General features: G+C 37.1%; 1 protein-coding gene across 1 annotated transcript in view; it reads left to right on the top strand.

The window, feature by feature from the left end:
• Positions 1-14,290, top strand: part of DNAH12 (dynein axonemal heavy chain 12) — a 376,621-nt gene that overhangs the window by 24,859 nt on the left and 337,472 nt on the right. Inside the window, exons 9-11 of the mRNA XM_066245398.1 lie at positions 3,798-3,986; positions 4,526-4,682; positions 5,326-5,417. Of these exons, the coding sequence (XP_066101495.1) occupies positions 3,798-3,986; positions 4,526-4,682; positions 5,326-5,417 (438 nt within the window). The remainder of the gene's footprint in view (positions 1-3,797; positions 3,987-4,525; positions 4,683-5,325; positions 5,418-14,290) is intronic.

The raw sequence follows: 14,290 nt of genomic DNA, 5'->3' as shown, positions 1-14,290 counted from the left end.
ATATTTTCTTTCTCAGGGGAGTTGGCAGAGGAGCGCAGGCCCTCATACCCTTAACTCCTAGAACCGGTTAGGCAGGTTTTTGACACACAGGTACGGAGATAGAAGTGCCAAAGAACCTACACAAACCTCAGAAGACAAAAGCACTTGTGAGCACTTAATGGACTTCCCTCCATGTGGCTTCCACCTAGGACACAGGTCCCATCAACAAACACCCTTAATCTTCTCCTCAGCTCTTCTGCCGAAGAATTTGGCCTTCACAATGACAGGCTGCTTTGGGAGCTTTCCCTTTCCTGGAACTTTGTGGTAGCCAAATCGCACCACATCAATGATAGAAGCAGCTCCAGTCTTGTTTTTGGCAGCATTTTCCTGTGTCTGCTCGCTGACCAAGGGCTGCAGTTTATCAGGTTGATAGTTGTGAAGACACTCCGGTTCCATTTTAAGTGGTAATGCCTCATCCTAACTTTTCCAAAGTGATCTTGGTGATATTGTTGAAGTTGGCCCTGTGATGACACAAGCCACCAACATTACCTCGGCCTCCCAGGTGCTTCCTGTGCTTTCCAGTGCGACCATGGCCTTGGCTCACATGGCCCCAAAGCTTCAGTGGCTGACATGCAAGACCTGTCATTATTATTATTATTTTTTGATACTTGCCTAACATGCATGTGCTGTAAAAATAGTTATTAGGGAAATAACTTGAGATGATGGCTAGCTTTGTTTAATGTTTTATGAAACTTTCATGAACAATCTAAGCATAATTGTTAAGAATACATGTATTACCGTATTTCCCCATGTTTAAAATGCTCCCATGTATAAGACACACCTTAATTTTGGGGCCTGAAATTAAAAAAAAAAAGTATTACATATAGTTATTGAACTCAAGTTTTATTCATCATAAAACTGATACAACTCCTCATCACTGTCAAAACTGCCATCCATTAGCTTGTCCTCATCTGTGTCTGATGATGAATCACTGTCTTCAACAATGAGTGCAAAAACGAGAGCAAAAAAGCGAGAAATGCAAGTAAAAAACCCCTACAACCACTGTATAAGACGCACCCAGTTTTTAGACATCAAATATTTTGAAAAAAGGTGCGTCTTATACATGAGGTAATATGATAAGTTCATGTAAGTGAAATAAAAGTTTCATGAATGGACTTTTCAACTACTCTACAGCTTTTTATGTTAATCAGTCTTTTGGTTCTGAAACTTCTCTGAAGGAAATTGTACATTTTTGGGAATTTATTCCGTATTCCTTCTTAGTAGCTAATGGACATTTACCAAGTTTAAATAAATTGTTTATCATAACAACAAAATAATACTAACAGAATTACTAATGTTCCCAACCACATCCCAAACACCCTTATCACCTCTCCCCTACCCAAAAAAAGCTGTTGATTTTTTTTTTCAGAGGTGGGGGATTGTTTTAAAAAAAGTAGTGTGTTGCATTTTAAATTTAGTATATGGCATTTTATAACCTCAGAAGCCATACTGGTCTTGGCCCATTATGACATGGGGTAGCATTAACTGTAAGTTTTGTGCTTTCAAATCACTTTTGTTTTTAAGAATTTCTTGCTATTCTTTTTTTTTTTTTTTTTCTGACAGAGACAGAGAGAGTTAGACAGACAGGAAGGGAGAGAAATGAGAAGCATCAATTCTTCGTTGTGGTATCTTAGTTGTTTGTTGATTTCTTGTTCATTGATTGCTTTCTCATATGTGCCTTGACCACGGGTCTACAGCAGAGCTAGTGACCCCTTGCTCAAACCAGTGACCTTGGGCTTCATGCCAGTGGCCATGGGGTCATGTCTATGATCCCACGCTCAAGCCTGCGACCCCACGCTCCAGCTAGTGAGCCCCCACTCAAGCCAAATAAGCCCGCACTCAAGCTGGTGACCTTGGATTTTTGAACCTGGGTCCTCCGCTTCCCAGTCCAATACTCTATCCACTGTACTACCACCTGGTCAGGCAAAAATTTTTTGATATTCTTATAGCCTGACTTCAACTTTGATTCTTTAGTCTTTTTTTTTTTTGTCAAGTGCATGGGATTACCTTTTTAAACCTTTTGTCATTTCTTTCTGGTTCCATTCAATGATTAAAGATACCCTGCTTCCTTTGCTTGCATCTTATAAACTGTTTCCCTCATCCTTTTTACTGCAGCAAATTTCTCCTTAGTTGATAATATTGGGTTATCTCCCTGTAAAATTATCTATCCTGAATGGTCTGTTGTGGACTGTATTTAAAATCCTTCTTCTTCCTCTCTTCTTTAAATAATGGGGTTGAGTTATACTCAAAGTTCACCCTACAGACTATTTTCTCAGTACCTTGCAAAAACACCAAACAAAATTACCATTTTAAAAGAGGTGTTATTTTTTTCTTTTAGAATTTAAGCTCCTCAAGAGTAGGGACAATGTTTTCTTGAATGTTCTATAGTGTCCAGTACACTGTAATGCTCAGTAAGTATTGCTAATGGGGGGGGGGAGGAAATACAATTCTAGAAAAATAGTTTTGAAAAAAAACTTTCCCTTGTGGTTGGTAAAGATCTTCAAAGTTTCCATAAATTTTGCCATGTATCTTTAAAAGATTTTATATATATATAACTATCTGTTTAATATTTAGTATATAATACTATAACTAATATACATGATTTTATTTCTATCTTTATTCCCTTAAGAGAACTATGATCATTTGATAAGAAGTAAAGAGGTGAGGAACATATTGAAGATCATTTAGATCTATAGTTGTCTGCTTGTATAAATTTCTAATAATTGGTTCATTATAAAAAAGCATTATTGATACTTTGGTAACTTATTGTGCACATTCCTAAGTTTCAGGGGCTTTACCTTCAACTAATGGTGTGCTAAAAATCTGCCTTTCCAAAACAATGAGAACAACAACCCTGATTTGTACTGTTTGCTAATTTCCACAGTGTAAATATTCCCACCATGGTGATTTTTAAGCATCCAAAGGTTTAGTAACTGACAAAATTTTTGAATATTCAACAATTGGCTCTTCTGTCAATAGCAGTAATCTGTATCTTGACTACTGTTCCTCACCTCATGTGCATGTCATCCCATAATACCTTCACCCTCGTATTGCAGGCCTACCCTCCCCTTAGTCTTCACTGTGTTGTTTGGTCTTCTGGATTGTTTTCCGTACCAGGGACAAAATGACTAAAAATGTGGAAGATTCCGAGTTGTCGTTTTAAGTGTTGATAATCTATAAAAAGGTTAAAGCTTGCATATATTATTCTATTTATTATTTTAGACTACGTTTATTAAGAACATATTGTGCTGCCTAACCAGGTAGTGGTGCAGTGGATAGAGCATCAACCTGGGATACTGAGGACCCAGTCTCGAAATCCTGAGGTCTCTGGTTTGAGCGTTGTCTCACCAGCTTGAGCCCAGGGTCGCTAACTTGAGCATGGGATCATTGACATGACCCCATGGTCGCTGGCTTGAGCTCAAAAGTTGCTGGCTTGAGCAAGGGGTCACTGGCTGTGCTGAAGCTCCCCCTCCCCAGTCAAGGCACATATAAGAAAGCAATCAATGAACTGAAGTGCCACAATGAGTTGATGCTTCTCATCTTTCTCCCTCCCTATTTGTCTGTCCCTCTCTCTCCCTCCCCCTCCCCCCCCTCTCGTGCATGCACACGCTAAAAAAGAAAAAGAACATATTGTGCTGAGTATTCAGGACTAAATGGATTGATAGAATGACTTAATTTTCTACTATAAGTTCAATGAGTTTAGTTAAAGGTTGAAATTTGTACTTTCTAAAACAATAGTAATTTATGATATCATGCAGCTAAAAGATCTCTTAAAGAGGACTGTAGAAGGATTTGTAAAACTTTTTGACCAAGAAGATCAACGAGGCCTGCCAATATTTAAGATGGAATTGACATTTGAAGATGATAAAATGGAATTTTACCCTACCTTTCAAGATTTGGAAGATGTTGTTTTGGGTTTGGTAGAGCGAATAGCTGAAGCACTGCAGGTATTTATCTTGATCAGGTTTCTTTATATGTCTCTTTTTCAGAATTTTACATTGAGTTGAAGTTCTTTAAAGTATTTATATACATAAAATGTTATAACTCTGTTTTATTTCCATTCTTCAATTTATTTTACAATAAAAATAGTGCTTTCTGTTTGAGAAAGTCTCCTGGCTAAAGATGATGCCTGCCTCTTAGAAGTTTTATTGTACTTAATGATATTTTTGTGCATGTCTCATCTTCCCTACTGAGTTGTGAGCTACTTAAGCACAAGAGTCAAATTATGTTTTTCTTTTCTAGAGCTTTCTAGTATAGTCATTTTGACATTATAGTTACTCAATAAATATTTGTTGAATGATATAAAAAAACTCAACTTAGTTTTATATTAGACTACAAATTATACAAACTTAAGTCATTATTTTACATCAAGTTATGTTTCCTTGAGCCACTGAAATCTGAAAAGGATGTTTAAAAATATAAGGTCTACATATAGATTAGTTACACAGATATTTGTCTCATCAACTGTCTTTTTTATTTATGTTAGAATGTCCAAACAGTACCCTCTTGGCTATCAGGAACTTCAACAACTGTAAATGTTGACACAGAACTTCCCGAGCACGTGTTACAGTGGGCTCTCGATACACTGAAGGTGGCAGTACATCGTAACTTAGAAGGTGCAAGAAAACATCATGAGACATACGGTATATGTGGCAAATATTTCAACTTGTTTGTTTATCACAAAAGAATATTTTATTTTTACTAGAATTTGGTCAGATATTTGGTTGTCTGGGGGCTGTCATGAAAGAGCAGGGAGAGCCAGAAGTTAGCGTGGACAAGGCTTTTGGCAGCATTAAGAATCAAAGCTAAGAAACTTGAATTCTGTTGTCTGGTCCAAAGGGCAAATGTTAACAGGAGCAGGGTGATAAAGCTAAAAAGCAGGAAGAAGAGATGTAGGATAAGGAGCAATCTAAAAAGGGGGTGAAAGCAAGGTAATTTCTAAGAATAGTTTTGAAGAACCTGCAGTTCAATTTTATAGTCTCCTCAGGTATGTATGAGGCCAGGACAGATAATTGTGATTTGACATTCTCTTAAGCAAAACCTCTTATTAACTGATTTATTTGTATCTCTAAGTTATTTTAAGGTTATTACATACGCTGTTATCTTTATTTTAAGACATTTGTGTTTAACCTGGTTTGCTTATTAAGTCTATTTTATTTCATTCTGTTTCTATTATTAATAATATTTAATTGAATAGGCTACTCAATTCCATGATCATATAAAAAAAAGCACTTGATCTTTTTAAAAGGGTATTATTGAAATTTAAATTAAATGATTAATTTTCAGTTGAAAACTATAATTGGCTCCTTGATGGCACTGCAGTTGAACTGATAGAGACTTTTCAGGCAGAAGATCATACCTTTGATGAATACACAGAGGTAAGTGGTAATTCTGTTTTTTATTAATGCCTTTTGAATTTCTCTTTAAATTATGATCTTTCTATTCTAGAAAATAAAGGTTTCAATTAAAGTTAGTAGAATTTCTTATGCAAAACTTCATTTTAGTAAACTTATATATAATATTTGCCTCACAATTCTTTAGTCATTCACTTGTTGATTCATCACATTCAAACAACTAGCAAGATTTTGGTGAAGAAAATAAATAATATATTAACACTGTTCTCAGGAAACTTATGTTTGGCCTGGAATCAAATATACATTGAAATAACAACTATGATACATTGAGATAAGTACTGGAATACAGATATATGGGTGAAGTGTTGTGGAAGCACAGAGAAGGGAATGATTGCTTTTGCTTTGGGAAATTGGTAAAGGTTTTTTAAAGAAGTGAAAAGTGATCTAGGCTTTGAAGTAGATGTTTATAGGTAGATTCAGATTATGAAGTTGGAAATGTAAGTTGGAGCATAGGCAAAAATTTTCAGGTATCTTTGCTCAAGAGTTTGTACTTTGTTTTGGAAGTTTTTAGCCATTGAAGTAATATACTTGTATCTGAGTTTCAAAAAGATAATTCTGGCAGCAGTGGGGAAAAGGCAATTGAATAGAAAAGATTTCTACCTCCTGAAGGGACCTTGTTTTATTGGTTAAAACTAGGCTTTTGTTTCTTCATCTTATCTCTTTCTATTAACTATTCATATTTTATTTGTAAAGTACAATATAGCAATTCTAATTTTTCCAGTATTTTATTATGAAATATTTAAACATAGAAAGAAGTTGAAGAAATTTTATAAAGAGCCCCACCTGTATTCTAATATTTTACTATGTTTGCTTAATCACATATTTATTCATCAATCCATTCCCTTTTCCATCCTTGACTAATTTCGAGAATGATTAACTTTTTTTATTTTTTTTCTGAAGTGAGAAGAGGGTGGGCATTGGCACACAGACTCCTGCATGCACCTGACCAGGATCCACTCGGCATGCCCACCAGGGGGCGATGCTCTGCCCCTCTGGGACATTGCTCTGCTGCAATGGGACCTATTTTAGGAGCTGAGGCAGAGGTCATAGAGCCATCCTTAGCGCTCCCTTGGAGCCTTGGCTGCAGGAGGGGAAGAGAGAGATAGAAAAGAGAGGGGAAAGGGTGGAGAAGCAGATGGGCGCTTCTCCTGTGTGCTCCGACTGGAAATTGAACCTGGAACTTCCACACGCTAGGCCCACGCTCTACCGCTGACCCAACCAGCCAGGGCCAAGAATGATTAACTTTTAAAAAATCAATTTTATTATGGTTTAGTTTATACAATAAAATGAACTCATTGAAACTACAGTTCTGACAAATTTATGCACCCATGCAACTATCACCAGAGTTAAGTTATAAAATATTTTCAACACCTCAGAGGGTTTCTTTGTATTCCATCCCAGTCAATTCTTCTTAAACCTGACCTCAGGCAACTGCTGACATACTTTAACTATCATTTTTTTTTTCCTAATGGAATCATACATATATATTTTTTATGTCTGGCTGCTTTTATTAATGTAAAGTTTTTAAAATTTGTCTATGTTGTATGTATCAATATGAACTTCTTTTGTTGCTGAATAGTATCTCACTGTATAGATATATGATTTATCCATTCATTTTGAGATCAACATTTGGTTGTTTCCATTTTTGTGCTATTACTAATAAAGTTGCTATGGTCTTTTGTATACAGGTCTTTGTGTGGACATATGCTATCATTTCTAGGAGTTGGATTACTGGGTGGTATGGGAAGGTTTTTTTTTTAGCCAGAGAGACAGACACAGGAAGGGAGAGAGATCAAGTATCAACTCGTAGTTGGCCCTTTAGTTGTTCATTGATTGCTTCTCATATGTGCCTTGACTGGGGGGATCCACCCAAGCCAGTGACCCTTACTCAAACCAGAGACCTTGGGTTCAAGACAGCAACCTTTGGGCTCAAGCCAGTGAGCATGGGATTATGTCTATGATCCCACACTCAAGCCAGCAACCCCTCACGCAAGCTGGTGAGCCTGTGCTCAAGTCAGCAACCTCTGAGTTTGGAACCTGGGACCTCAACATCCCAGGTCGATGCTCTGTCTACTGTGCTACCACTAGTCAGTCAGGGAATTGTATTTTTAACTTTTTTTAAAATTTTTATTTTATTTATTCATTTAGAGAGGAGAGAGAGAGAGAGAGAGAGAGAGAGAAGGGAGGAGGAGCTAGAAGCATCAACTCCCATATGTGCCTTGACCAGGCAAGCCCAGGGTTTTGAACTGGTGACCTCAGCATTTCCAGGTCAATGCTTTATTCACTGCGCCACGACAGGTCAGGCCTGTATTTTTAACTTTTTAAGAAACTGCTAATTGTTTTCAAAGAAATTGTACCATTGACAGTCTCTCTAGCAGTGAATGAAAATTCCAGTTCTTCCACATCCTTTCCAAGCTTTGTAGTTGTCAGTCTTTTTCAAGTTAGTCATTTTACTGAGTATATCTGATATCTCCTTGTGGTTTTAATTTGCATTTTCTGTTGACTAGTTATGTTAAACATATTTTAATATATTATTTTCCATTTGTGTATCCTTTAAAAAATAAGGTATCTGTCCTAATAATTTGCATATTTTAAATTGGGTATTTGTATTGGATTTATTTTAATGGGCTATATTATGAATATTCTTATTGACTTTTTTTGTTTGTTTGTTTTAAATGATAGGAGGAGAGATAGTGAGACAGACTCCTGCATGCTTCCTGACAGGGATCTACCCAGCAACCCCTGTCTGGTGCTTGAATCAACTGAGTTATTTTTAGCATTTGAGGCTGATGCTCAGACCAATCCAGCCACTGGCTATGAGAGGGGGGAAAAGGGAGAGAAGGGGGAGAGGGAGGAAGAAGCAGATGGTCGCTTCTCTGTGTGCCCTGACTGGGAATCAAACCTGGGATGTCCATATGCCAGGCTGATACTCGATCCACTGAGTCAACTGGCCAGGACCTTTACTAACTTTTAAAAAAGGCTTTATATATTTTGGATAAAAGTCTTTTATCTGAAATATGTTTTGCAGATATTTTCTCCCAGTATATGCCTTGACTTTTTATTTTTGCAACCATGTCTTTGAAAGAGTAGACATTTTTAATTCTAATGAATTTCAGTCTATCATTTTTTTCCCCTTTAAGGTTCATTCTGTTCTCTTTGTGTTCTAAGAAATCTTTGCCTACTCATGGTCACTAAGATTTGCTTCTATTTTTGTTTTTTAGAAATTTTATAGTTTTCACTGTCATATTTGGGTTTATTACCAAGTTAACTTTTTATATGCTGAGAAATGTGGGTCATGATTCAGTTTTTTTAATGTATGCATCCAGTTGTTCTAGCATTATTTATTGAAAATACTATCTTTTCCCAATTAAATTATCTTAGTATCTTTGTTGAAATTCAATGGACTTTTTATTCATGGATCTATTTCTAGTTGATTGTTCTATATTTTCTTTTTTTTCCCATTTTTCTGAAGCTGGAAACAGGGAGAGACAGTCAGACAGACTCCCGCATGCGCCCAACTGGGATCCACCCGGCACGCCCACCAGGGGCGACGCTCTGCCCACCAGGGGGCGATAATCTGCCCATCCTGGGCGTCGCCATGTTGCGACCAGAGCCACTCTAGGCCTGAAGCAGAGGCCACAGAGCCATCCCCAGCTCCTGGGCCATCTTTGCTCCAATGGAGCCTTGGCTGCGGGAGGGGAAGAGAGAGACAGAGAGGAAAGCGCGGCGGAGGGGTGGAGAAGCAAATGGGCGCTTCTCCTGTGTGCCCTGGCCGGGAATCGAACCTGGGCCCTCCGCACGCTAGGCCGACGCTCTACCGCTGAGCCAACCGGCCAGGGCTTTGTTCTATATTTTCGTTGTAATTCTAATTTTGTCCTGGGAGGTTAGTGTTAACTTCTGCTACTCCACTGCCATCTTGCCTGCCAGCACTTGTGAGTCTATTTCTGGATTCTCTATTCTTTCCCACTGATTTTTATATCTCTTCTTATGCTAACATCAAACTGTCTTTTAAAAAAAATGTATTGTGTTAATACCACAGTCCTGATTTTTATAATTTTATGATAAGTCTTAAAATCAGGTATTATAAGTTCTCCAATTTTATTTCTTCTTTTTCAAAATTATGTTGACTATTCTAGGGCTTTTATATATCCACATAAATTTTAAAATCAGCCCATCAATTACTATAAAGGAGCCAGCTAGAATTTTGATTAAGATTACATTGACTCTTAATCAATTTGGGATGACTTGCCATCTTAAAATTGAATCTTTTAATATGTGACCCTAGTATGTATTTCATCATTATTTAAATCTTCTTTAACTATAAATCGTTTTATAGTTTCTGTTGTGCAGGTCTTGCAAATATTCTCCTAAATGTATCCCTTAAAGTATTTCAGGTTTTCTTGATTTTCTTGTAAATGATATTTTTTGTAAAGTAATTTTCATTTTTATGAAATACAATGAATTTTTGTTTATTGTCACTGAATCTTGAGACATTGCTACTAAACTTACTTATTAGTTCTGGTAGTATTATTTTTTTAAGATTCCTTAGGGTTTTCTATATATATTCAGCCCTCTGTATCCATTGGTTTCACATCTGTGGATTCAATTAATGGCAAATTAAAAATATTGAGAAATAAAAAACTCCCTGAAAGTTCCAAAAAGCAAAATTTGAATTTGTTGTATTCTGAGAACTATACCAAACCTATCCATGCAAGTGAAGTGATATCTAGGCTGTAACCTATTTGCAAATATAGGTTATATGCAAGAGCGATGTCATTTTATTTTTATTATTTTATTTATTTTTTTAATGAGCGAGAGAGAGAGACAGAGAAAGGGACAGAAAGGGATAGATAGGCAGGAAGGGAGGAAGGTGAGAAGCATCAACTCGCAGTTGCGGCACTTAAGTTGTTCATTGATTGCTTTCTCATATGTGCCTTGGACCAGGGTTGCCCCAGCTGAGCCAGTGAGCCCTTGCTGAAGCCAGCATCCTTCGGTTCAAGCCAGCAACTTTTGGGCTCAAGCCAGCAACCACCAGGTCATGTCTATGATACCCTACTCAAGACGATGACCCTGTGCTCAAGCTGGTGAGCCCGTGCTCAAACCGGATGAGTCTGCACTCAAGCTGGAGACCTTGGGGTTTTGAACCTGGGTCCTCAGTGTAACACATTCATATTTTCACCAATAAAGAAGTGTAGACTCTTGGTAGGTGCCCTTTATCAAGTTGAAGAAATTTTCTTTTTCCAGAATTTGCCAAGAATTTTTTATTACAGAAGCATTGGAATTTTGTAAAAAAAAATTTTCTACAACTATTGAGTTGATCATACGGTTTTTCTCCCTTTTTCTATTGATATTTTGAATTACATTTATTGAGTTTCAAATGTGAAACAAATGTTGCTTTCCTGGGGTAAACCCCATATTACCCCAAAGTGAGAAGATTATAATAACAAACTTTGTTATCTCACAGTATTCTGTGGATCAGGAATTTAGGCTAGGTTTAGCGAAGTCCATTTGGTTCCAGATCTCTCACGAGGTTGCAGGTTTTCAGGTGGGCTGTGATCAAATACAAAGACTTGTTTAGGGCAGAATCATGCACCCAAGTTTACTGAAGTGGTTATTGATAGGATTCAGTCTCAACAGGTTGCTGAAGTTCTGTTTTTGGATACATACACATTTAGGATTATTGTGTCCTCTTTGTGAACCTTCTTTATCATTATGAAATGTCTCTTTTATCTCTGATAATATTCCATATTCTGAACTCTTTTTCTAATATTAATTGACCTCTAGCTTTTATTTAAAAAGCCAGCTTTATTGAAATGTAATTCACACACTTTACAATCTATCCATTTGAAGTACAATTCAATGTTTTTTTAAGTAAATAGAGTTTTACAATTATCATCACAATCTTATTTTAAAATATTTTACCTTCTAAAAATAATCCCATACCTAGTAGCTTCCACTCCCATTTCTACCCCAAGCCCTAATCAACTACTAATGTTTTCTGTTTCTATAGATTTGCCTATTCTGGACATTTATATAAACGGAATTGTAAACTATGTGGTATTTTGTGAATGTCTTTCATTTAGTATAAAGCTTTCAAGATTCATCCATGTTATAGCATGTATCAGTACATTGTTTTTCATGGCTGAATAATATTCCATTTTACAAACATATAAAATTTATTTATCCAAAATTAATAGACATTTAAGTTGTTTTCACTTTTTGACTATTACGAATAATGCTACTATGAACAATCATATACAAGTTTTTGTCAGATGTATGCTTTCATTTCTCTTGGATATAAATGTAGGGTTGAAATTGCTGGGTCATATCATTATTCTATGTTTAACATACCAAAGAACTGCCAAACTGTTTGAAAGACATTTTACATTTCCATCAGAAATACATGAATATTTTAATTACTTCATATCCTTGCCAATAGTTGGTTGTCTGTCTTTTTTATTATAGCCATCCTAGTGGGAGTGACTTAGCTTTATTTTCTTAGTATTTTTATGTTATATTTTTCCATCTTTTAACTTTTAACCCATTTTTATATTTAAAGTATGTCCCTTATATACAATATATAGTTGTACTTTGTGTTTTTATGTTGTCTGACAATCTCTGAGGCTTGTTTGTAATGTTTAGACCATTTTTATTTAAAGTGATTACTGACATGGTTGGATTTAAACCACCATTTATGATTTGTTTTCTGTTTGTCCCATTTTTTAATTTCTCTTGGGTGTATAGGGGGGAAGCTGTGTCATATAACTGTATATTTAATTTTTCAGAAACTGCCAGTCCAATGCACCAGCTGCAAATGAGTGTCTACTATCTCTGCTTCTTTTTTTAAAAATTAATTTTAATGGGGTGACATTGATAAATTAGGGTACATATGTTCAGAGAAAACATCTCTAGGTTATTTTGACATTTGATTATGCTGCATTCCCATCACCCAAAGTCCAATTGTCTTTTGTCACCTTCTAACTGGTTTTCTTTGTGCCCCTCCCCTCCCCCAACCTGCTCCCTCTCCTCCCCTCCACCCGTAACCCCCACACTCTTATCCATGTCTCTGAGTCTCATTTTTATGTCCCACCTATGTAAGGAATAATATAGTTCTTAGTTTTTTCTGATTTACTTATTTTACTCAGTATAATGTTATCAAGGTCCATCCATGCTGTTGTGAATGATCCGATGTCATCATTTCTTATGGCTGAGTAGTATTCCACAGTATATATGTACCAAAGCTTTTTAATCCACTCGTCCACTGACGGACACTTGGGCTGTTTCCAGATCTTTGCTATTGTGAACAATGCCATAAACATGGGGGTGCATTTCTTCTTTTCAAACAGTGCTATGGTGTTCTTGGGGTATATTCCTAAAAATGGTATAGCTGGGTCAAGGCAGTTTGAATTTTAATTTTTTCAGGAATCTCCATACTGTTTTCCACAGTAGCCACCAGTCTACATTCCCACCAGCAGTGCAAGAGGGTTCCCTTTTCTCCACATCCTTGCCAGCACTTATTCTGTGTTGTTTTGTTGAAGAGTGCCATTCTGACTGGTGTGAGATGATATCTCATTGTGGTTTTAATTTGCATTTCTCTAATGATTAGCATTTTTTCATATGCCTATTGGCCATCTGTATGTCCTCTTTGGAGAAGTGTTTATTCATTTCTTTCGCCCATTTTTTTTTTCACTTTTAGAAGTGCTGTGTTAATATTTCTTTTTTTTTATTTTTTATTTTTTATTTTAAAAAATTTTTTTTAATGGGGTGACATCAATAAATCAGGGTACATACATTCAAAGAAAACATTTCCAGGTTATCTTGTCATTTAGTTATGTTGCATACCCATCACCCAAAGAGAGATCGTCCTCTGCCACCCTCCATCCAGTTCTCTCTGTACCCCTCCCCCTCCCCTCCCCCTCTCCCTCCCCTCCCCCTCTCCCTCCTTCCCTCCCCCCACCCCCCTTAGCCACCACACTCCTGTTCATGCCTCTCAGTCTCGCTTTTATGTCCCACTAATGTATGGAATCCTGCAGTTCCTGTTTTTTTCTGATTCGCTCATTTCACTCTGCACAATGCTACCAAGACTCCACCATTCTGCTATAAGTGATCCAATGTCACCATTTCTCCTAGCTGAATAATATACCATGGTGTATATGTGCCCCATCTTCTTCATCCAGTCCTCTATTTTTTTTACAGTGATTAAAAGCCTTTAAGCAAACTCTTGGCCAATACAGCAAGAATCCATAAATGAGTAGTGTCCTTAACATGTTCCCCAAGTCCAAGTTGGCCCCCTCACCATGCCAAATCCCTGAAAAATGCAACCCAACCACAGTTCAGTCTGTTAGGAGCTGTCACAGGGAGCAGGAGTCCAGGAAAGTTCCCCACAGGAAAAGTCCGTATGGCACTGGAATTGTTGTCACCATTCTATACTTTGCAGCTCATGTCCAAGTCCCAATGACCGCTGCTTCTAGCTGGTAATGATTCAGGTAGACTGGAAAAAGCCATTTGCAGCATGCGTGGATATGGAGCTTCTGTTCTCCTCTGCCTGGAGAGTTGAGACCAGGTTGCTTTTCCCTGGAGCTCTGTGACTGTGGCCTGGTAAAGAGAACCTTGGGATACACTAAGCTGGGTGGCAAAGGTAAATTCATAATACAAGTTGGCAAAAGGAGGAAAGAGAGCTCTAAATTAAGAGTAGGTCCCAGCCTGAAATATGAGTGGGGCATTGAGGTAGGAGGAATAAAGGAATCACTATATATTAAGCAAAGCAGCAGAAAATAGGACTATCAACACCCACAACAGAGATCTTTGAGGGAAGACTAAAGAACCTGACTATTCAG

This window comes from Saccopteryx bilineata, chromosome 10 (genome assembly GCF_036850765.1).
Source record: "Saccopteryx bilineata isolate mSacBil1 chromosome 10, mSacBil1_pri_phased_curated, whole genome shotgun sequence".
Classification (NCBI taxonomy): domain Eukaryota; kingdom Metazoa; phylum Chordata; class Mammalia; order Chiroptera; family Emballonuridae; genus Saccopteryx; species Saccopteryx bilineata.
The sequence above is the reverse complement of the archived record's forward strand: the minus strand, read 5'-3'. Positions and strand labels throughout refer to the sequence as shown.